Below are 22283 nucleotides of genomic sequence, written 5' to 3'. Positions count from 1 at the left end.
TGCGCTACTGACCTTATCTTCTAGAACAGCGGTTCTCAAACTGTGGGTCCTCCCAACCACCTCAGCATGGGGTCACGACTCCATGTTGCTGACCATCAGACTAATGTGTTTGTTGAGGGGGGACAGGGGATAACTCATTAAGTAAACACCCTCTGCTTCCCTCTTCTATCCCCCTTTTCCATTCCCTCTTTACCTACTGCATACCTCCCAACTTCCGACGTCCTCGAGGTGGGACGTAGCTGCAGCGTGCCGAAGGCGCGTTGAAAATTTCGGGGGCGTGGCCTATACTTGCGGCTCTCCCGCGAGGCCACGCACCCATTTTGCCGCTATGGGGGCATGACCCAGAGGCTCTGTGAGCCTCTAGCCATGCCCCCAGCCCCCTGGCTGCGGGAATAGACGCTGTGCGCATGCGCACAGCGTTTATTCCCCGCTGATTTGCGGCAGACAGGGGGGACTCCCAACAGCCCCCCCTCACTGCGGGACACTGCCGGCCGCGGGAGGGACAGCGGGACAGGCCCTGATAATCGGGACTGTCCCACTGTAATCGGGACTGTTGGGAGGTATGCTACTGCCTCCCTGTCACAAAAGCGGTCACTTCACTTCATTGAACACACATGTTGCGGCCATTCTGTGGTAACTTGCTGGGGTACTGTAATAATATTTATTGTCTGAGGGGTCCCAGAGCAAATAGGTTGAGAACCCCTGTTCTAGAAGGTGCTAAATAAATAAGTAGATTCTGATTGGTTGCTACAAGGCAACATCCCAGCTTCAATAGAGCTCCCATCTTAGTTTAAAAAAAAAAAGAGGGAGTATGCCGTAGCTAGACTTTCCAAGCCGGTCAAGTTCTTGTCTTGCCCTGGTGTACATTACTCATAAACCTAATAATGTATTGTAATATTTTAACGCGTGAATTGTAAATAGAAACATACATTAACAAAGTTGGTTCAAAAACAACCCTCTAACTTCCGCCCTCGATTTTTACCGTTGCTATAGCGACTGAACTTCTTATGTCACTTCCGGCTGTCACAGGAAAGATGGCGGCGCCCAAAGGACACGCGTTACTGCACCGGGTACTGGCAGAGTGTCCGGTAACGAAAGCTCGGGCCTGCGATTTGATGTTACCACACGGGCTTGTGAAGACGCCGGTGTTCATGCCGGTGGGAACGCAGGGGACGATGAAGGGGATTACCGCCGATCAGCTTCGGGACTTGGGCTGTGAGATCTGCCTGGGGAACACCTATCACTTGGGGATGAGGCCGGTAAGACGCAAATGGAAATTGGACGGGGAGAACCTATGTGAGGTTGTTGTGCTATTAGTCCCAGCATCCCTGTCTGCTGCGCAGCTGTTGGACTAAGTTCAAGGATTCTTCATTTCTGCCTAGTTGTTGTTGTGCTACAGTATACTGGACTGGTCCCACTATCCTGGTCACGCCATGATGCTTGCAAAAGTCTAAGTCCTGATTGGAGGCTAGGCAGCTGTTGGTATAGAAGGCTCGGCATTCCCGATGGCTGCCCAGGCTGATGTTGTTGGTATAGAAGGCTCGGCATTCCCGATGGCTGCCCAGGCTGATGTTGTTGGTATAGAAGGCTCGGCATTCCCGATGGCTGCCCAGGCTGATGTTGTTGGTATAGAAGGCTCGGCATTCCCGATGGCTGCCCAGGCTGATGTTGTTGGTATAGAAGGCTCGGCATTCCCGATGGCTGCCCAGGCTGATGTTGTTGGTATAGAAGGCTCGGCATTCCCGATGGCTGCCCAGGCTGATGTTGTTGGTATAGAAGGCTCGGCATTCCCGATGGCTGCCCAGGCTGATGTTGGTATAAAAGGTTTGGTGCTCCCGGTTGCTGCTCATTCATATGTTGGGCTAGAAGGCTCAATGTTCCAGATTGCTGCCCATTCAGATGGTGGGCTAGAAGGTCCAGGTGAATGTCTATTCCCGATTGCTGCTGTTGGGCTAAAATACTCAACTCTCCAGAATGCGGCCCTTTGAGATTTTGGGCTAGAAGGATTGACGTTCCCGATTGCAGCCCAGGCTGATGTTGGGCTAGAAGTTCCAGGTGGATGTTAGGCTAGAAGACTATACATTCCCTGTTGCTGCCCGGCTGATATTGGGCTAGATGGCTTTGCTTTCTCGATTGCTGCCCAGGCTGCTATTGGTCTAGAAGGCTTGGCATTCCCAATTGTGATCCAGGCCGATGTTGGGCTAGAAGGCTCAACATTCCCGATTGTTGCCCAGCTACTGATGAGGGAGAATAAAGCTAGGTACATACTGTCTGTGTGGTTTTTTTTTTTTTTTGTATTTTTTTTTTTATTTTTTTACCTGACAAAATCATAGGTCCTCGCATCTAAAAGTTTTACCACTTTTCTGCCAAACCAAACTGGATTTACATATGTCTGTCCACAGGAATGACCTATTCATGGAAATTCACTAAAATGATCCTTCATACGCACTATACAGCCTGCATCTGATTGTTGCAAAATGTGTACAATATTTATGTTCCTAGCTATAGTCTCTGCATTTCTTATTGCTGCCCGGCTGTGGTTGAACCATAAGTCATGTCTAAAGTTAACCGTAGAATAAGTGGTCTGTTCCAAGACTTGGGGAACTCTCTGATTAGCTACAGTAGATATTAGGTTTATGCGAGACTACATTAGAGACTAGAAGAAGAAATCCAGAGGTTGAGTAGGAGGACCTGGTATTACAAGTTTTTTTTGTACTGATGTTTTTTTTTTTTCCTTTGTAGGGTCCTGAAATAATGAAGAAAGTCAATGGTCTGCATGGTTTCATGAACTGGAATCAGAATCTTCTTACAGTAAGTTTGGAAACAGTTTCAGATTTACAAATTGTTAATGTCCCACGAAGACTCCCTCATAATGATGGTTTTGTTATGTATATATTAGGACAGCGGAGGCTTTCAGATGGTGTCCTTGGTGGAACTCTCCAAGGTGACCGAAGAGGGGGTAAACTTCAGATCTCCATACGATGGGAAAGAGATCCTTCTCACCCCAGAGAAGTCTATAGAAATCCAGAACGCACTCGGTAAGTGTTACCTTCTCATCGCTATGTAATATATAGCCTCTATATTTATTGGAAATAAATATTATGAGGTATTTATTATACCTGTCCACTCTAAGTTTAATTTATTGGCTTCTACAAGGTGCATTGTGAAAGCTCCACAGTTCTACCCGGTTTAATAATAAGGGTTAAGCCCTATAATGGGTGACTCGGGTTTAGTGTGAAAGTGCTGGACTTGGGTCATGCCTACAGATGGAGCTGCCATCAGCCAGCCTTCCCGTTCACCAGATTTCATGTGCTGGCAGGCGGCGGGCCTGATGACAGGGATGCGCGAGCAGCTCACTCACTTGTACGGCAGCAGGTACAGGGTACTTCCCTGCCCGTCTCTGCTTAAGGGAGAGGACAGTGTGTGGTCGGGAGACAGCTGCAGGGGCTTCCGACAGAATGGGGTGTGCGAGCGTCTCGAGCATGCACGCCTCATTCTGTCGGACTCTGGCGGGGGGTGGCGCATAGCGATACAATCGCCATGAGACGCTCTAACGTGGTCCGACCCAGATTTGCAATGTGAAAGGGGTATGACTGTTAATTGTGCTTTACAGATTTTTTTTTTTTTTGTTTTGTTTCTCATCCAGTTTGAGTGTTCACAGCCCTTAGTTACACCACAGATTTGCTTTGCTGCTACAATTGTACATTTGCATCATAACTAAGGGCAGTGTAAGAAAACAGTGGTTTACTAAATATTGGCTTTTTAAAGCTGCTGATTCTTGCCAACTTTTAGTGCTCGCAACAAAAGTGGTAATTGTTTATATATATATATATATATATATACACACACACACACACACACACACACACACACACACACACACACACACACACACACACACACACACACACACACTGGCTCGGTAAGATAGTAAGATTGCATCTTACCGAGCATCAGAGACGCCGCACGTCCACTCCCCGCCACCGCCAAATTCTTCGTTTACATGTGAGGGAATGTGTAATGAAGACCTATCCCCTCGCATGTCTCTGCTGCAGTAGAAATCACCGGCGACCATTGAATGGTTTCTCCTGACTTCGCAAGTAGAAGTCACTATAAAACTGTCTTTTATTTGTGAGGGACGAAGATGGGGCGGGCGGCTGACGTCCTGTGACATCATCTGCCCGCCCCGGCACACATTGTCCCACCCGCGTACCTATGGGAATACCCAGCGTTTTCCTGGGGACGCCTGTGAAACGCTGGGTGTTCCCATGGGCGATCCCCGTCCTCGCCGCTGTCTGTCCACGGCCTGCCCCCATCCTTTAGAACGGCTCAGTGACTATGCAAGTCGCTGAAGCTGTTGGCAAAGGGGAGGGCACATGCGCATATTATACCATGCACAGAGCCCCGAATGTCTCAGAATCACCCCCTTTGTGTATATTACTAGTGACCTTTTAAATTTAGTCCTCAAAGAGAAAATTCCACCTTTATTAAATATACACATTAGTCTCTTTTTCAGATTGTCATTGTTGTGACTAGGGCCCAGCTCATGTCTGTGAATTAATATGGTGATACATAATCCAGAAATCATTTTACAAGTGTACTACCTAAAGCTATTAATATAATAAATACATTTACTAAAGCTTCTAAAACCGATTAGTGGAAGGGTTGCCCATAGCAACCAATTGGTCTCCGTCTAACATTTTTTAGAATGCAAATGATAGCTAGAGCATATTTTTTTATTATTATTATTATTATTATTATTATTATTATTATTATTAGGGGTATTTAATGCTGGCCTATAATTTAAGTATTGACCAGTACCTATTCCTGGGACTCAGATTCGGCTCTTTGAAAAGCCAAATCTGCATTCATGGAAATGGCCACAAAATGTGCGAATTAGCGTCCGTTTACGTGGAAAAAGACGTTAATTCACGTTTTTTTTTTTTTTTATGCCTTTCAGAATGTTTTCAAAACTCAGGGAAAAAAAGAATGTTGAATAGATCGAATGTGAATTTGATCTATTCAACACACATATCAGAAACATTGTCCGGGACTTAATACTCCCCAATGAGTAACTACTCCTTTTGTCTGTTTTTAGAAGCTACTCTACTCCTGGGAATCTGTACAAATCGTTATCAAGCGGTCATTCATTTTTGAAGTGGATGTAAACCATCCACGTGTAAACACACATAACTGTTCCCTCCTTACTGTGATCGGACTTTGTCATTCCTGCAGTTGATCGCACTAGAGGTAGGATCACTCCTTTATCTCTCTCTCTCTCTCTTCTCGCTCAGGCTCTGATATCATGATGCAGCTGGATGACGTAGTAAGCAGCACCATCTCTGGGCCCCGCGTAGAGGAAGCCATGCACAGGTCAGGCTGCACCGGTCTTCTCTTGTCCATATAACTATGCAAGATTTCTCTTTGATGGTTTTCCTACACTTCTACTATTACTTCACATTAGATCCATCCGCTGGTTGGACCGCTGTATCGCTGCCAATGGAAACCCAGAGAAACAGAATCTGTTTGCCATTATTCAGGGGGGTCTGGATGCTGAGCTGCGAAAGAGCTGCCTGGAAGGTAAATCCACCTGGGCATCACAAACCAGCCGGTAGAGGTGTCCTACAGTCACTTACAATGTATGCTGAAGCCAAATGGTGACCCTGGCCTTCAGGAGGACCAGTTAGTGGTCCCCTCTCCACTTGCGGCCAGTGTTGAGATGACTGCAGTCTTTCTCCCGTTCTTGCTGAATTGGGCTCACTGGTCTCCAGGATACTTCTCGGAGGAGAGAACAGGGTCTTGTCCATGGTCTTGTCCATGAGCTCTTACAGTTAGAATTGTATAGACCTAGTGGATTATTTGGGTAGAGGTCTCCTTTAGGCCTTTTCATTTTCAATATAGTGCATAAATAATGTGAAATATCTCAGAATGTATTGCAGACCTTACAACCCTTCTCTGTAGAGATGACCAAACGAGATGTACCTGGCTTTGCCATTGGTGGCCTGAGTGGAGGGGAAGAAAAGGACCACTTCTGGAGGATGGTGACCCTCAGCACAGACTACCTTCCTAAGGGCAAACCTCGATACCTCATGGGAGTTGGGTAAAGTGCCTTCCTTCTTTGATGAGCTGCTGGGGTATTTTCTCCTCTCACTTGTTTCTGAGGCTTCCTGGGGCTATCTTCAGTCCTGTCTGGTTCTTAGTTCCGCCTTTATTTTATTGTGGTCTAGTACTACCCCTTGTATTTGTTTTATGTGTTTTAGACTCGCTTTTCTTTATCCATGACTTTATAATGTTTGGGTGTCTTCCGTCCTCTGTCCTATACCCCCCACACACACATCTCTGCAGAGATTTATGATTTATTGCCAGCGGTCACATTTTAGAGATCCACGGGTGACCTGGAACACAAGAAGTGTTTGGTGCCCCAAGGACCAAGTTTGAGAACCACTGATTGAAGTCCATGGGGAGCCCTGTCTGTGTCTCCAAAAATGGTTCATTGTTATTGTTCCATTATCTCATCTCCATCCCTCCTCTTCTTCCTCCTTTCTCATTAGTGTTTTCTTCCTATCCCCACAGGTACGCCACAGATCTAGTGGTCTGTGTTGCTCTTGGGTGTGACATGTTTGACTGCGTCTTCCCCACGAGGACAGCCGTAAGTCACTGTTGCTGTGAGTTAAGGTGGTCTTTTATCTTGCGTCTCTCTTCCATGGCAACCAATCAGCACTGAAGTAACATCTATAATTTGCATAATATAAAATTATACAGTGCAGCTGATTGGTTGCCATGGGCCACTTTTCTGGTTCACGTCTCCTCCCTTATCACTGCTTCATACATATACCCCTCTGTTCTTTAGCTTGGGGTACATAGAAATTATTTGATACAATCGTCTGGTGACTCGTCCAGAGTATGAAAGTTACTATTAATCTTGTGTCATTTTGTAGCTTTAATGGTTTGTGGGGTCTTTACACTAAGTCTTGGAGAGAAAAAGTGGCTAGTGCAGGGCTGGGCAACACCGGCCCTCCAGATGTTGATAAACTACACATCCCAGGATGCTTTGCATTAGTTTTGCTATGTAACCATGCTGAAACTGATGCAAGGCATGCTAGCATGTGTAGTTCATCAACATCTGGAGGGCTGGTGTTGCCCAGCCCTGGGCTAGGGGGTAAATTCTGAGTCACACGCTGCTGTCAATACTTTATCGTCATTTACCATGTCTGTGACTTTATGCTAATGTTAGTGAAAGCCCCTCCCCTTGTGCACAAGTGGACGACTTAATGCACAAAGACTGGAACTTTGTGCACATTTACAGGCAACGTTCCTGCTTTGTGCATCTATAAATGCTACCATCCGATACACTAACAAAGTTTGCGCCAACCCCATGCTAGGTGCATGTTGGTCGCCAGAGTATAGATAGCCTCCAGTGTGCGCACTTAGTTAACAACCAGACCAGTTATGTGGTGCACCTGCAGTACCCTCATGAGACAGTGCATTTCCATGTATCTAAGTAGCTTCTCGGCCTTTTGGCTAAGATCAAGTGTAGTATCTGTTCTTATCAGTTGGGTCTGGACCGCCCCCTGGCAGAGAATAGAGAAAAGCTGGACCTAATCACCTTGCTACTGAGCTGAGGCGTAGTGTACCTCATGTTCTGGGCGGGTGTAAGGTCTGGCTGAGTATCTTCATCCTGCCGTAGGGGGGGAGCATACCTTCCTACTGGTAGGGAGGGGAGAAGCATCGGGCCTAGTAGATGGGGCTCTTGTTCGGGGGTCCATAGCCTCCGAGGGAGAGTCACTCGAAAAGCCCGGTCTAGTATCCAATCCCAGGAAGACGGGAAAAGCTGGGACCGAGTAGATTGCTCACTGTCCGGGGGGTACATTGGACCTCGGCCAGTGAGACAGCGAAAAGCCCAGCCCAGTACTCAATCCCTGGGAGAGGTGAAACGTCGGGACTGAGTAGGTGTTTTCTTCTCCTTCGGTTGGTCTATTCGGCCGCTGCGGGGGAGACTCATCGAAAAGCCCGGTGGAGTATCCATTCCCATGCCGGGGGGTCGGAAAGGGCCTGCTGGTAGGGCGGAGAAACACTTGGTCGGACGCTGACTGGCTGGCTGCTTGGAGTCCGAGGCTGCACTGTGCCCCCGGGGAAACTCGGGGGTGCCGAACATGCACGGGTGATCCCAAAATCACCATGCACTAGTATGGCACTAGCACTGCGCACTTTCCCTCTAGGTATGCGCTTCACGTCCTTACCTCGTCCTTTTGGATGAGGTAGGACAATTTTTCACACCCCCACCCTGGCCTTCTGGCTAGGGTCCTATATTATTTATTTCTCTTCCCCCTCTCACGTTTGTCACTTTTCACGTTCCTTGTATTTTTTTGTAGTTTGTCACGTTTTTTTGGGTAGTGTGGTCGACCCTTCTGGGCCTTCCATTTCCCCAATGTGCCGAAGCTCTCGCCTTTTGGGGAGAGCTTCGGTCCCCCCGAGGACGACCCCGAGCCGCAAGGCAGAGGGAAGTCCACTGCGGGTCTCTCCAAAGCACGGGCTGCGGAGGACCCACCGTCCTAACCCTTTCGGGGGTTGAGGAATGAGGGTCTCTCTAAGCTTCGGCGAAGAGGACCCACCGTTCCCTATTTTCCCCTCTTCAGCCTTATGGTTGAGAGGGGTTAGGGGAAAAACGGGGCCCTGTCTCTTCGGAGACGGACCCATTTCGATCGCACGGCCTCCTTTGCACGTGTTTAGGCACAGCACTGGTGGTGGGGAGCACACCTCGGGCTCCTGAGTTTTTTCAAACTCCATGTATCTAAGTAGCCACCTCTTATAAGCCTTTATTCAGATCTGATCGCAGTACAAATTTGTTTGGAAAATGTGAAAAACCATGTGCACTGCAGGTGGGCAGATGTAACATGTATAGAGAGAGTTAGATTTGTCTGAGTTATTTTGTTTCTGTGCAGGGTAAATACTGGCTGCATTATTTTTACACTGCAATTTAGATTTCAGTTTCAACACACCCCACCCAAATGTAACTCTCTGCACATGTTACATCTGCCCCACCTGCAGTGCACATGATTTTGCCCATTTTACAAACAAATTTGTACTGCAATCAGATCTGAATAAGGGCCATAGTGTTCATTCAAGCACCCGCCATCTTTGAAAACTCATGCAGTTCTTGTTCCCTGCCTGGGGTGTCACTATCTGCTGTGGTCTTTCTATCACATTTCTGGTTTGCATATCAGTGCTAATATACAGACCACACTGTGTTAGAAGCACTACAGTAGACAGCAACACCCCAGGCAGGGAAGAGGAACTGCATGGGTTTTCAAAGATGGCGGGTGCTAGAATGAACACTTAAGGCCCCCATACACTAGCCGATTTTGGTCAGATTTCGGCCAGATCAGTCGGATCTGGCCGAAATCGTACCAAAATCGGCTAGTTTTGATGTCCCCTCAGATCCGATGCGCGGTCCCGTGCGCATCGGATCTGCGTCGGGTGGTCGGACCTGCTGCACGTCCGACCACCCGACTTGGGACCTAGTGGGGCGGCGCGGCGGTGGAGGGAGCAGGGGGGGGCTGGGGACGCTGCGGGGGACACAGGCGGCATAGAGCCGGGCAGGGGGAGCCAGGAGCTGTCAGTACTGAATAAAAAAAAAAAAGCCCATACAATGAATGGGCGGCCTGTGATTGGCTGAGCGCTCTCTCAGCCAGTCAGCAATTGGCTGAGAGAGCGCTCAGCCAATCACAGGCTGCCCATTCATTGTATAGGCTTTTTTTTTCTAGCACTGACAGCTCCCGGCTCCCTCTGCCCGGCTCTATGCCGCCTTTGTCCCCCGCAGTGTCCCCAGCCCCCCCTGCTCCCACCAGCAGCCCTGCTCTGTAGCCCCCCCCCTGCTCCCCGGGTTTTTTACATGTGCTAAATCAAGACGATTTATCACATGTAAAAAATGGCACATCAAGTGCCAATCTAATCAAGCTCCCCCGGGGAGCAGCCGGGGAAGCTCAGGGGGAAGTCGGGGGCGACTTGACCTAAGGAGAAGTCGCCCTAGTGTATGGGGGCCTTAACCTCTTTGTCACTGGAAAGGAATGCCCAATATATCCCTGAGACTGTGCCTCGCATTTGCTACAGTGTGCGCACATAATTCTGTTGGTATTCTACCAATGGTAAGTGTGCGCATACATGAGACAAAATGTTTGTCAATTTGCAGGAATGCAAACGCAGAATCAAACCCAAATGTGTTTATTAGAATGATATTGAAAATCTTCTTGTTGGAGGATAAAAAATATATAAACTTAAGTTGAAGTGTCACACCTTCAGGGACAGTCTAATGAACCTTTATTGGTTCAGTCCACAAAATAGCTGCCCATTGCAGTGCCTGCCTCATTTTGTTTATAAAGAGTGTAGAAATTGCCCAAGCTTCCAAATAGCAGTTATCAAGTACTTTCTATAAAATAATAGGGAAAAGCGATGGGCAGCTTCTCCACTTGTCCACTTTTACATTCTCTCTTTTAGAAGGTTTGATACATCTTCCCCATTATTGGTATTGTGAATATCTTTGGAAGAAAAAGTGAATAACTTTGATTTTAGGCTCCAATAATAATTGTCTTTCTTACTTTTCATAGCGGTTTGGCTCCGCTTTGGTTCCCTGGGGCTCTCTGCAGCTGAAAAGTAAACAGTATGCCAAAGATTTTCAACCTATAGACAAAGACTGTAATTGCCCCACGTGCCTGAGGTAAAATGTTATACATTTTTATTTCTAAACTCCCCATTAGTGAATCTGCATTTGAGGATAATTGTTAATTTTAGAGATTTTTAGCCCAGCTCCCAAAATGGCCACCATTACTGTATGTACAGCAGTTGACACGAACATTTGTATTTAATCTGTGGAACACACCTTGCATTGTTTTTCTCTGACACTTGTTGAACTGTACCTGAAGCCTTTATACTATGTAGGCAGACATTTTGTAAGCCAGGCCTACTTTGAACCTGCCAATCCACTCAGAATATCACTGAGGCACAAGGAACAGTTTACAGAGTAATAGTGCAATATATAAAATGGCTGCCTCCAGTTTGTTGGTTTTCTTGAGACAGTCGCTCTATCCCATCCTCTGCCTCACCCATGATATCCCTCATTCATATGCTGGCATGCTAACGTGATCAGGATAAGCAACCAGGTAGAAAAGTAAATGAAAGCATTAATTATTAGTTTTGTGTACTTTCTTTTAATGCTATTTCCTATGCCTTTACTGTCTAGATATTCTCGTGCCTACATACATGCTTTATTTAAAAGTGATACAGCGGGAATGCATCATATTACAATCCACAATATTGCCTATCAGGTAAGCTGATGAGATGTACAGATCAAAGAAGTCCATTTGTTGTGAAACTGAAACAAGCAACATAGTATGAATGCAGATAGGACCCAAATGATGCGGTCTGATGTTCCTTGTCTGGAACTTATGAAATGGAGTCTCCCTCCCACCACAGTGTGACACAGACCAGAGGGAGCTATGCGACATGGCATCTGTCTCTCCCACCACAGTGTGACACAGACCAGAGGGAGCTATGTGACATGTGGTCTTTCCCTCCCACCACAGGGTGACGCAGACAGGAGGGGGCTATGTGATACGGGGTCTGTCCCTCCCACCACAGTGTGACACAGACCAGAGGGAGCTATGCGACATGGCATCTGTCTATCCCACCACAGTGTGACACAGACCAGAGGGAGCTATGTGACATGTGGTCTGTCCCTCCCACCACAGGGTGACGCAGACATGAGGGAGCTATGTGACATGGCATCTGTCTCTCCCACCAGAGGGTGACACAGACAGGAGGTAGCTATGTGACATGGGGTCTGTCCCTCCCCCCACAGGGTGACACAGACAGGAGGAAGCTATGTGACCTGGGGTCTGTCCCTCCGACCACAGGGTGACACAGACAGGAGGGAGCTATATGACCAGGGGTCAGTCCCTCCGACCACAGGGTGACACAGACAGGTGGGAGCTATGTGACCTGGGGTCTGTCCCTCCCACCACAGGGTGACACAGATAGGAGGGAGCTATGTGACATGGGGCTGTCTGTCCCTCCCACCACAGGGTGACACTGACAGTAGCAGTGTAAGGTAAAACTCCTCCTTGTATGGTGACTCATGGTCTCTCCGTCTTCATCTAGCTGAATCTGATGCGCTCGGTGAGGGAGAGCATTCTGCAACAAAGGTTTCCACAGTTTGTTCAAGATTTTATGAGGACCATGTATGGGACAAAGGACAAGTACCCACAGTGGGCCATTGATGCTTTAGAAACTGTTAAGATTACCTTGCAGTGACCGTTGCACTATATAAGAATATAACATTACCCCTGAATCCTGCATCCTGCATCGTGTCAGCTGATCAAGGCACAGGTATGGGATCACCTCGGCAGTTGGTGCTGTATGGCCATGATGTCTCACTATGAGGAGCACTGCTAAACAGCATTAAGGAGGGAAATGCCAGGACAGGCAGAGGTCGTTTTTACATTAAATCTAGTACATTTAAGGTGTAGTGGAACAAACTCTGATCTGGGAATCTGTCCTTTGGCATTCTGTGTAATCCTGTATTTTATATGCTGCCGGAGAAGATGGGTGTTGGATGTGAGGGTACATTCCTTCGTTTTACGTGTACACATTATGGGTAAATGATTCGCTCTGTTCTTACGCCACATTTTTTTAAATTCTTTTTACAATAAAACAATTTTTATCATGTGTGCAAGATCTTCATGTTCAAGTATTGCAATGACTGATTTCTGTACTTCTGTACCACGGTCCTTCCCTGTGTAATTCAGAACAGTCTGTCAGTCTGCCTGGTCTGTGAATATGTATGAGCTATATCTGTGCACCTTCACTGTAAATAGGGGTTGCTGCGATTACCGCCTGCCTCTGAAGCCCTCTCAGCGGGATGTGACGTGACCGTTCGCTCCGTCTGTGTGATTGATACAGACACTTAAGCTGATACTTTCTTTGCTGGTTATATATAGATATAAGGTGTGGGTCACATGTGGGCTATTCCTTTATAGCCCACCATTTCATTGTAGACCTTCATCTTATTATTCCAATAACAAGACTGATTCTGTACAGTATATTCTTCATCCCTTTCTCCCTGCCATCGTATCAGCATGGTCTCCCTGACCTGTGACATGTGCTATACAGCTTTTATCCCTTTTTTTTTTTTTTTAATGGATGTCATTATTGAGTAAGGCTCTAGGTGGTGCTGTTTTCTCTTTATCTGAATCGCCTGTCTTTATCCTGAAGTAACACCCGTCTCTGATGTTAGTAGTTAGTTTCTAATATAGCGCAGCAGATTCCGTTGCGCTTTACAGTTGGAAACAGTGATTAAACAAATTGGGTAGAAACAAACTGACATAGAGGTAGGAGGTTCTAAAGGAGTACTAAAAAATGTTTTTAATGTCTGTGATCTTCCTTTTTAACCCTTAGGATCACTCTTGAGTTCTCCTCATTATCCATATGCAGCCGTGGCTAACTTTATCCTGTCCATGAGGAACTTAAATGTTGGCCACAATCTTAAAGTAGTCCTTGTGGCTACATGACTTCTCCCCCTGTGTTTCTCAGATTTGGTGGATGGAGTTGCCAAATGGGGCGAGTGATCTGTATGGGAAGGCACAGTGTGCATTTAGTCTAACTAGAGAAAGTTGGAACCTTCAGCAATATAGATTTGCTTTAACTGAATGTATTAGGGAGACACAGAAATGCATTGTCATTCCTCACCCTTGGCAACACCTGACATGGAATAGGTCTAAAAACCAGTGGTGGCTCCAGGGGTGGGACTGAAGCAAAATTCGGTACTTATGTATTATCACGGCGCCCCCGATTTCCATCGCAGGGCATTGTACAACCACAAAATCGCGTCGCATCGCATGCCATATGATCGCAATGAGACGCGATTATACCCGATTTTTAATTGTACAGGCACCCAGATGCCTGACTCCTATGTTAAATGCCCCCCCCCCCCCCCCCCCCGACCCGTTTTTTTTTTTTTTTACATTTTACAACCACCCTGATTTGTAATGACTATGTTCAAATGCCCCCCCCCCCCATTGTTAGCGCCACCCCACAATCAGCGCCAACCCGAAGCGTGGCGAGCGCAGCGAGGGGCGGCGGTACGCGTCCTCCGACCTTTTCATACCCCCACTATCCACGTCGGCGTGGAGTTGATTTTATATAGTGTGGCGAGCGCAGCGAGGGGACGAGTAATATTTGTGAAGTAATGCGCGGCCCCTCGCTGGTCTCGCTGCGCTCGCCACGCTTCGGGCTCGGTGGCTCGCTGCGCTCGTCACACTATTTAAATCAACTCAACACCGACGTGGATAGTGGGGGTATGAAAAGGTCGGACACGCTCGCCACGCTTTAAGTTGGCGTTGATAGTGGGGTGGCGTTAACAATGGGGGGCATTTAACATTGTCATTACCCATCAGGGTGGGGATACAATTAAAAATCGGGTCTGGGTGGGCATTTAACATTGAAATCGCATCGCATGCCATTATAATGGCATGCGATGCAACACAATATTAAAATTGTACACTCATCCCGGGAAAAGCTTAAATTCGGGTCCATCACATGCCATCGCATATCTTAATTAGTGGTAATTAAGAAATTCATAGAGATAGTTAATGACTGATTTGGTATACCTGATCATATATGGGGTCAGGAAATATGGGCGTATGGTAGTTTGGTTCAAGATTGGTTACTAATACCACTCAGTGTGCTGGGGGAAAAATGGCTTGTTTTACTTAACCGGTATTAACCCCTCCCTTTCATGCACCTGAGTGATATTACTGAACTAATTTGAGCATCTACCACTATCTGTATGTGTGTTAGAGGCAAAAGGGAGCCCATATTAGGAGGAGATGTGGGTCCTGATATGCCACATGGAGTAGTCTGGGGTTGCTCCAAGGTAGGTAGCTCTTAGTTCAGATATACCAAGTAAGGAGCAATTATCATGTGGCTCTTTGCTGGTTAATCGTAGACCCAATTTGGGTAACAGTGGTGTGGGGTGCGGTGCCCCTGGACTGGTTGAGCTGGGTGGCTTTAGTGCAGCATGCCCTTACATTCTATTAACACTTTTCACTCACTAACACTATCTCTCTTCTATTTTAATTACATTTCTTTTTTTTATATATTTTATCTCTCTATATATAGCTTCGGCTTCCTATCACTAATAATTATTAACACTTAGTATCTCACTGGTGTGCTGCACTGGGCTTCCTAGCTTATGACAAAGTTTTTGGGGTGCCGCACCCTGCACCTAGATATAGCGCTAGGGACCCCCAATATACAGAGAAGCCTTGATGCGGCTTGGGGGCATATCATACACCTGCGCAGGTATAAGTAACCAATATCTCTGAATTCTATTATCATGTAGTGTTCAAGATTGGTTACTAATACCACTCAGTGTGCTGGGGGGAAAAAAGTCTTGTTTTACTTGATCATATATGGGGTCAGGAAATATGGGCGTATGGTAGTTGGAGGAGTGTACAAGTGTGGGTAGTAGAGGTGGTAGTAGGTTAGCTTTGAGGTGTACAAGTGTGGGTAGTCTGGGTGGCAGACTGGTATGTGTAGTAAAGATGAGAGTAGGGTTGTATTTTTGAAAACAAACACACATATGCATTGTTTGCGTTCCCCTCTCCCAGCAATGTTGCCATTCAAAGGGTTTTAAATAAAGTTCTGTAAACAAAAATGTTGGACCCCAACTAGCCAGGGCAGTTACCATCACTTCCTATATGACAAAAGATGTACAGGTTGAGTATCCCCCTATCCGAAATGCTCGGGACCACGAGCATTCCGGATAGGGGAATTTTTCGGTTTTTGGAATATTTTTTTTTTAGGCATACTTACCTGTCCCCTGATGGTGTCCGGTGGTCCCTCGGCATCCACGCAGTCCCCGGGCGTCCACAGCAGGCCTCCGGCATCTTCTCTGGGTCTCCAGCGGTCCCAGGAATGCATTGCGCGAGTGTGCGCGCGCGCACCGGTGACGTCACCGGCGCGCGCGCACACTCGCGCAATGCATTCCTGGGACCGCTGGAGACCCTGGAGAAGATGCCGGAGGCCTGCTGTGGACGCCCGGGGACTTGGTAAGTATGAAAAGAGGGTTAAAAAAAAAAAAAAATTTTTTTTTGAATGATTCAAAAAACCACGGTTTTTGGAATAATTCGGATAAGAGATGTACGGATACAGGATACTCAACCTGTATTGTTGTTTATGTATTTAGTAACAGTTACTTATATAGTGCAGCAAATTCTGTTGTGCTATACAATTGGAAACAACAAGTAGGAGGGCCCTGCTCGCAAGATCAAAATCTTCCGGGAAATAGGCATTGGCGCACAGATAGGTGCTATTACAATGGTCTAAAAGATTGGGCAGGTTCTTGGTGGGCTGGTTACCCAGTGGTGCTATTACAATGGTCTAACAGATTGGGCAGGTTCTTGGTGGGCTGGTTACCCAGTGATGTTGTCCTGGGATCAGGAGGAAGGAATAGTAAAAAAAAAAAAGAGAGAGAATATGAGTATGTGGGTAGTCGGTAGAGTTGTGATGTAATTGGATAGGAAAGGGTTGTGTGAGTGCTTCTGGAATTTGATAAGCTGTCTGAAGAGGTGGGTTTTTATGGTACATTTGTGGGTTTGTAAACTAGAGGAGAGTATTCTTGTGTGGTAGGGCATTTTTCAGAAACAGCCACGCGCTTTAAATATAACATAGTAAAATATATGACAAAGTATACATTTACAGTACATTTAATATGTAAAATGTCTCTGCAGTAACCGCCTCCATGCTACAGCTGCCCTCTTGGTCATGTAGGACCACAACAGATCTCGCCTTTAACATTTTGTAGGATTTTTTTGGTATGATTCATCTGATTGCAGTAACCAGATGTCGGTTGAGTGACTTAAAAATGAGGCTCTTCCACCTCCTGCACAATTCCATACAGGGGGGTAGACTGATCTATGGGACCAATTTATCATGGATCGCTAATCAGAGAATTTACAATCCATCTGAATATCGAAAGACTCATTGCGCAATGTTAGCATTGCGCATGTGCGACCACAATTAGCGGATAAATATCTGCGCACACAATTCACATAGTAGTTGCAGTTTGATTAATGGGAAGTCAGCATTTAGGGGCGGGCATAGTTTTTTCTGGGTGTGGTTGAGAAACCGCCAGTGTGCCCAGGTTTTTTTTGGGAGGGTCACTGATGTCTACCCTGATTTTTCAGCAGATTAACGGAAGCCTTAGCCTGGCGCAAATGGAAGAAAGCTGTTTCATGTTTCTCCTTTTTGCGAATGGGGCCGTTTCTTTTCTTTCTGTCTGGGCGGCGACTTTCTGCTCGTGGTCCAATACGAATGCTCCATGCTAAATTAGGCCCAATGGGACAGATGTATTAAGCCAGGCGAAGAGATAAACTGGAGATAAAGTGGAAGGAGATAACGCACCAGCCAATCAGCTGTGTTTGAAATATGACAGTTGGGAGTTGATTGGCTGCTGCGTTATCTCCTTCCACTTATCTCCAGTTTATCTCCTCACCAGGCTTAATACATCTGCCCCATTGTTAGGTACAGGCTGCATGTAGCAGCACAACACCCTATGAAGAGACTTCATGCACGTTCCCTTTTTGTGCAGTGCTGTTCGCTATTGTCTAACTATGCAGCTGAGCAGCTGAGCAAAGGTCGTCTGCTGTGGGCATCATTCGTTATTGCATTACAAGCGAGATCAGTGTGACTCATTCTGTAGCCAAGTACAGGTCACCAGGTGACATGACCTATTTATTCCTGTGTGCAGTTGTAATAATGGGGAACTGTAGGTTTAAATATATGGACTGTGCACTTAAAAGAATGTATTTCGGATGCATTGCCAGCTGTGTGTATAGGACATTCACACGTACAGTAGTAGGTGTTATTGTTAATAATGATTCTAAGATTGGCAAACGCTGTGTGACAAATGTAATAGCTGCGACTTTCAGACATCTGTGAGTTCCAGACGGGTCTTCTCGATAATTTAAAGGGACAATCATTTAAAAGGCACAACTTGCTTGGTTGGGCAGACTTGCCGACAACTCTCAGATGCCTACTAGTCACAGGCATTACATTTACCCCCACTATATTAAATAAAAGCACTTTCTTTGAAATGAGGGGTCTCCTATGTGTATCTGGGTAAAGGTGGCCATACATCAGAAAGAAATTGTACCCAATCATACAATCTCAATTGATTGTAAGATGGATTGTATGCAGATTGTGTGCACATCTTATGTACACAATCATACAATCAATCAGCAGATGATTGTATGATGGATTGTGTGCACATCTTGTATACACAATCATGCTGCAGATGGATTGTATGATTGATTGTATGATGGATTGTGAGTAGATTGTGTGTCCAAAAACCACCAAGGACTGCCGGGGATTTCAAGGGAAATTGTACACAATCATGAGCGCAATCGATCTTAAGATCGATCTTTCTGATGTATGGCCAGCTTTACATGTACGTCAGGCATTTTTTATGAAGTTATTGTATTGTTTATACAGTACCACATAAATAATCTGTTTCTTTATATATCAAAGGAGCGATGCATTTCCCCTACTCCCGTTAAGTGTGAGTTATGAGACAGTTGTAGGATTTGTGTACTAGTCTTAGAGGTCAGTGCAGGATTACACCCTGTAGGGTTGTGTGTTGGATCTGGATATAAAAAAAAAAAAAAAAATTATGGCCTGTGAGCCCCCATATGTTCTTCAGAAATCCAAACCTCTCTAATGGCCGGGGGATTCTGACTGTCGGATAGGATTAGACTTGGACTGAACAATATTTGTGTGCTGTGATTGCCTCAAGCACCTTCAGAAAGGGGACTTGTCTTTCGAAAGACCATGAGCAATAAACATCTTGCATTAAGACACCAGTATATCTGTGTGCATCCTGTGACAACCAGAATAGCCCTGATAGCTTTTTTGTTTTGGATTGGGCCTAGTGTCTCTAAGCCGAAACTGTCTACTTAGTGTAGACTGGCCCCTTGTTATGAATCAGTGAGAAGTAGCCATAACCACATACATATTGTCCTCCTACATCCTTGCTGCAGTCACATTAAAAAGCCCTTCTAATCCCGCCATACTGTGGTGTACCTTGGTAATGCAGTCTTGTTGGCCAATTATTTCCCCCTTTTAAAACCGCTTATTCACCTCACAATGAGAATACTACACACAAACAGCTTCTGCTGATTGAAATGATATGCATCATGTCTATGTTCTGTGTGTGACCACGGCTTTATTTGCATGCGAAATGCTACGTTACAGAAAAATACTGTAACGTAACATTTCATATACAGCCACAGTCGTACACAGAAAGTAGGCATGCTGCATATGATTTTAATCAACAGAAGCTGCTTGTGTGTAGTATTCGCATAGCAATTTGAATAAGATGCATTTACGGCAAGAAAACACAATTGATATTAGTAGAGTTGCATGGGAATTGATCGCACACTCCTGCCAGGCATCTCGCTGTGCATGGCATATTGAGACCAGATGTATCCGTCAACCTCTGCGCCCACAAGCAGGCAGTAACAGGAACCAGTGGTAGGTTCCAGTTTAAAACAGGCAGCTCTAGATGATGGTGCAGGAGACTCCTGGTGGCAGTGAAGTACCTGGCCACTACGCCTATTGGGTAGTCTGTAACACTTACATTGGGACAAGTACCCTACAATTCTATTGGTGTCAAAATATGTGATAACCAGGTGGGGGGATGCAGTTAAAATCCCGGCGTTCAGAATCCCGACCGCCGAAATCCTGACACATTCTCCCTCCGTGGGTGTCCACGACACCCCTGGAGGGAGAATAAATTAGTGTGCCGAGCGTAGCGAGGCACCGGGCCCGCTGCGTGGCGAGCGCAGCGAGCCCGCAAGGGGGGGCGATCCACGTCCCCCCCCTTGTCGGCATTTCGGCTGTCGGGATTCCGGCGTCGGGATTCTGAACGCCGAGATCCCGATCGCCGGAATTCAGTACTGAATCCCCAGGTGGAGTCAGTTCATCCGTTTACATGTGCCTTTATACCAAGCCTAAACTGTCTGGGGGTCTGGAAATGAGAGGGTAGACAATCTGATAGTTATGTAGTAGGTTCCAAGATTATGGAACTGGGGTGATTTATTAATATTCATAAGAACTTTGGGTACTTGTGTAGTTTCACGGCGCCACCGCGCGCGCAGTCTGTGTCTGAAACTTGGCAGCCTGCCAGATGCTCTGTTTAACTGTGCGCGTGCCGCTCTAGCTGTTCTCAGCGCAGCGCGTGGCTGCTTTCCTTATGTAAGCTACGTTATCAGCGTAGCGCTGGGCAGCAGCAGCGCACGCTGCCCATCACTGACAGGTCACTGTGGTACTTGTAGTTCCACAGTGAAATAGGCAGTCCTGCGCACCGTTGACAACCCTGGCAATTTAGACGCTAAAGCATCTAAATCCAGACTCCTGTGCACCCCTAACAACCTGGCAATAAAGTGTGGCGAGCGCAGCGGATACCTTCACAGGTATACACGTCCCCTCGCGGGCTTCACAGGTATCCGCGGGGCTCGCTGCGCTCGCCACACTTTGGGCTCGCCACACTTTATAAAATCAACTCCACGTCGAAGTGGATTTTGGGTGTATGAAAAGGTCGTAGGACGCGTACCGCCGCCCCTCGCGGGCTCGCTGCGCTCGCCACGCTTCGGGTTGGCGTGGATAGTGGAATTAACAAGGTCGACAGCTGTTACGTCGACTAGTGTCATTGTGAACAGGTTTAATAGTGTACCCCTAGACCCTACTAAATTTAGACGCTTTAGCATCTAAATTTAGATGCCCCCATCCTAGTGGTTTGCAGGGAGTCTGGATTTGGACATCTAAATCTAGACGTCTAAATTGCCGGGGTGTCCGGTTCAGGGAGTCTGGATTTAGACGCTTTAGCGTCTAAATTGCCGGGTTGTCAGCGGTGCGCAGGACTGCCTATTTCACTGTGGAACTACAAGTACCACAGTGACCTGTCAGCGCTGGGCAGCGTGCGCTGCTGCTGCTGCCCAGCGCTACGCTGATAACGTAGCTTACATAAGGAAAGCAGCTGCGCTGAGAACAGCAAGAGCGGCACGCGCACAGTAAACACAGAGTCTGGCAGACTGCCAAGTTTCAAAGTTTCACTGTGCGCGTGGTGGCGCCGTGAAACTAAACAAGTACCAAACTTTGCTTTATAAAGCACTTGGTCTACGTTGGGACTCAAGGTGTATAAAAACACATAAAAACAGTATAAACTCTATGAGCATGATAAATAGTAACAATTATGCATGAAATACAGAACCATAGATAATATTTCAAGGGTGTGATATATTTTGTCTGGACATCAATTATAGGGATTGTTAAACTGCCCCCATAAAGGACCCAGCATTGTAGCCATTTTAGGCCCAATGGGCAGGAAAGACCATGCCTGGAATTTTAATTCAAATAAGGCCAGCAATAAGAATACTCATCAGCGCAATGCATTTTTGTTATTCTGCACAGAACCCATTACATAACTGTGTCCATAATCAACCATCTGAACATAAAGGCCGCTAGTTGGGTTTTTTACAGAGAGTAGACCCCTTTATACCCTGAGGACACAGCTTTGGAACCAGAGCAGTCTATGTAAAGAAGCCGGGGTGGTGGTGACCCTGACCACACAGAGTGGGTCTGGGTGCAGGTGCGCCTGGCTGGAGCTGTGTTTCCCTAGCTGAACACCCTGTGGTGCCCATCTACTATCACCTTCCCAAAGTACACAAATCACTTTCAGCACCCCCAGGGAGACCTATTATTTCGGGCATTAACTCTTTAACTTCTAATCTTTCATTTTTTGTGGACTCTTTTCTTCAGCCTAGGGTCTCCACCCTCAGGTCACACATCAAGGATACTACATCATTCCTTAAACTCATCAAAGAGACTACATGGAAAGACTCTTATAATTTCCTCACGCTCGACGTCACGGGCCTGTATTCCAACATCCCACATGGCCTGGGACGTCGAACTATAGAGAAACGTCTGGAGGAAGATGGTGACCTGGGGGTGGAGCTCAGACAATTTCTTCTCAACTGTATCACTTTTATTTTAGAACATAATTATTTTTTGTTTCAAGACACTCATTATCTGCAGGTGATGGGTACCGCCATGGGGACCAGGTTCGCGCCCAGTTACGCCAACCTGTACATGGGGGAGGTCGAAGACCAACATGTGTGGGGCGGCGGCTGTGACGCGAACCTGGTCCTCTATGGACGGTACATAGATGATCT

At 46.6% G+C, this 22283-nt stretch overlaps 1 protein-coding gene and 1 pseudogene across 1 annotated transcript; both read left to right on the top strand.

Moving 5' to 3' along the window:
* Positions 1-997: 997 nt before the first annotated feature.
* QTRT1 (queuine tRNA-ribosyltransferase catalytic subunit 1) lies at positions 998-12722 on the top strand. The gene is made up of 10 exons (XM_083185135.1): positions 998-1259; positions 2743-2811; positions 2900-3038; positions 5295-5373; positions 5465-5580; positions 5962-6100; positions 6574-6649; positions 10605-10714; positions 11237-11321; positions 12154-12722. Exons 1-10 carry the CDS (start codon positions 1008-1010, stop codon positions 12304-12306), a joined length of 1218 nt encoding a protein of 405 aa, XP_083041261.1. The 5' UTR covers positions 998-1007; the 3' UTR covers positions 12307-12722.
* LOC146076309 (U2 spliceosomal RNA) lies at positions 7502-7603 on the top strand (annotated as a pseudogene).
* Positions 12723-22283: the final 9561 nt, after the last annotated feature.

This window comes from Crinia signifera, chromosome 4 (genome assembly GCF_055691185.1).
Source record: "Crinia signifera chromosome 4, ASM5569118v1, whole genome shotgun sequence".
NCBI lineage: Eukaryota > Metazoa > Chordata > Amphibia > Anura > Myobatrachidae > Crinia > Crinia signifera.
This window is presented reverse-complemented; position numbering and strand designations above follow the sequence as displayed.

What these genes read in the sequence shown, in the direction of transcription:
- QTRT1 (XM_083185135.1), top strand. Translation starts at nt 1,008, where the DNA reads ATGTCACTTCCGGCTGTCACAGGAAAGATGGCGGCGCCCAAAGGACAC. An exon ending in GGAATCAGAATCTTCTTACA is followed by an intron (nt 2,812 to 2,899) that starts GTAAGTTTGGAA and finishes TGTATATATTAG; the next exon opens with GACAGCGGAGGCTTTCAGAT. An exon ending in AATTGCCCCACGTGCCTGAG is followed by an intron (nt 10,715 to 11,236) that starts GTAAAATGTTAT and finishes TTTACTGTCTAG; the next exon opens with ATATTCTCGTGCCTACATAC.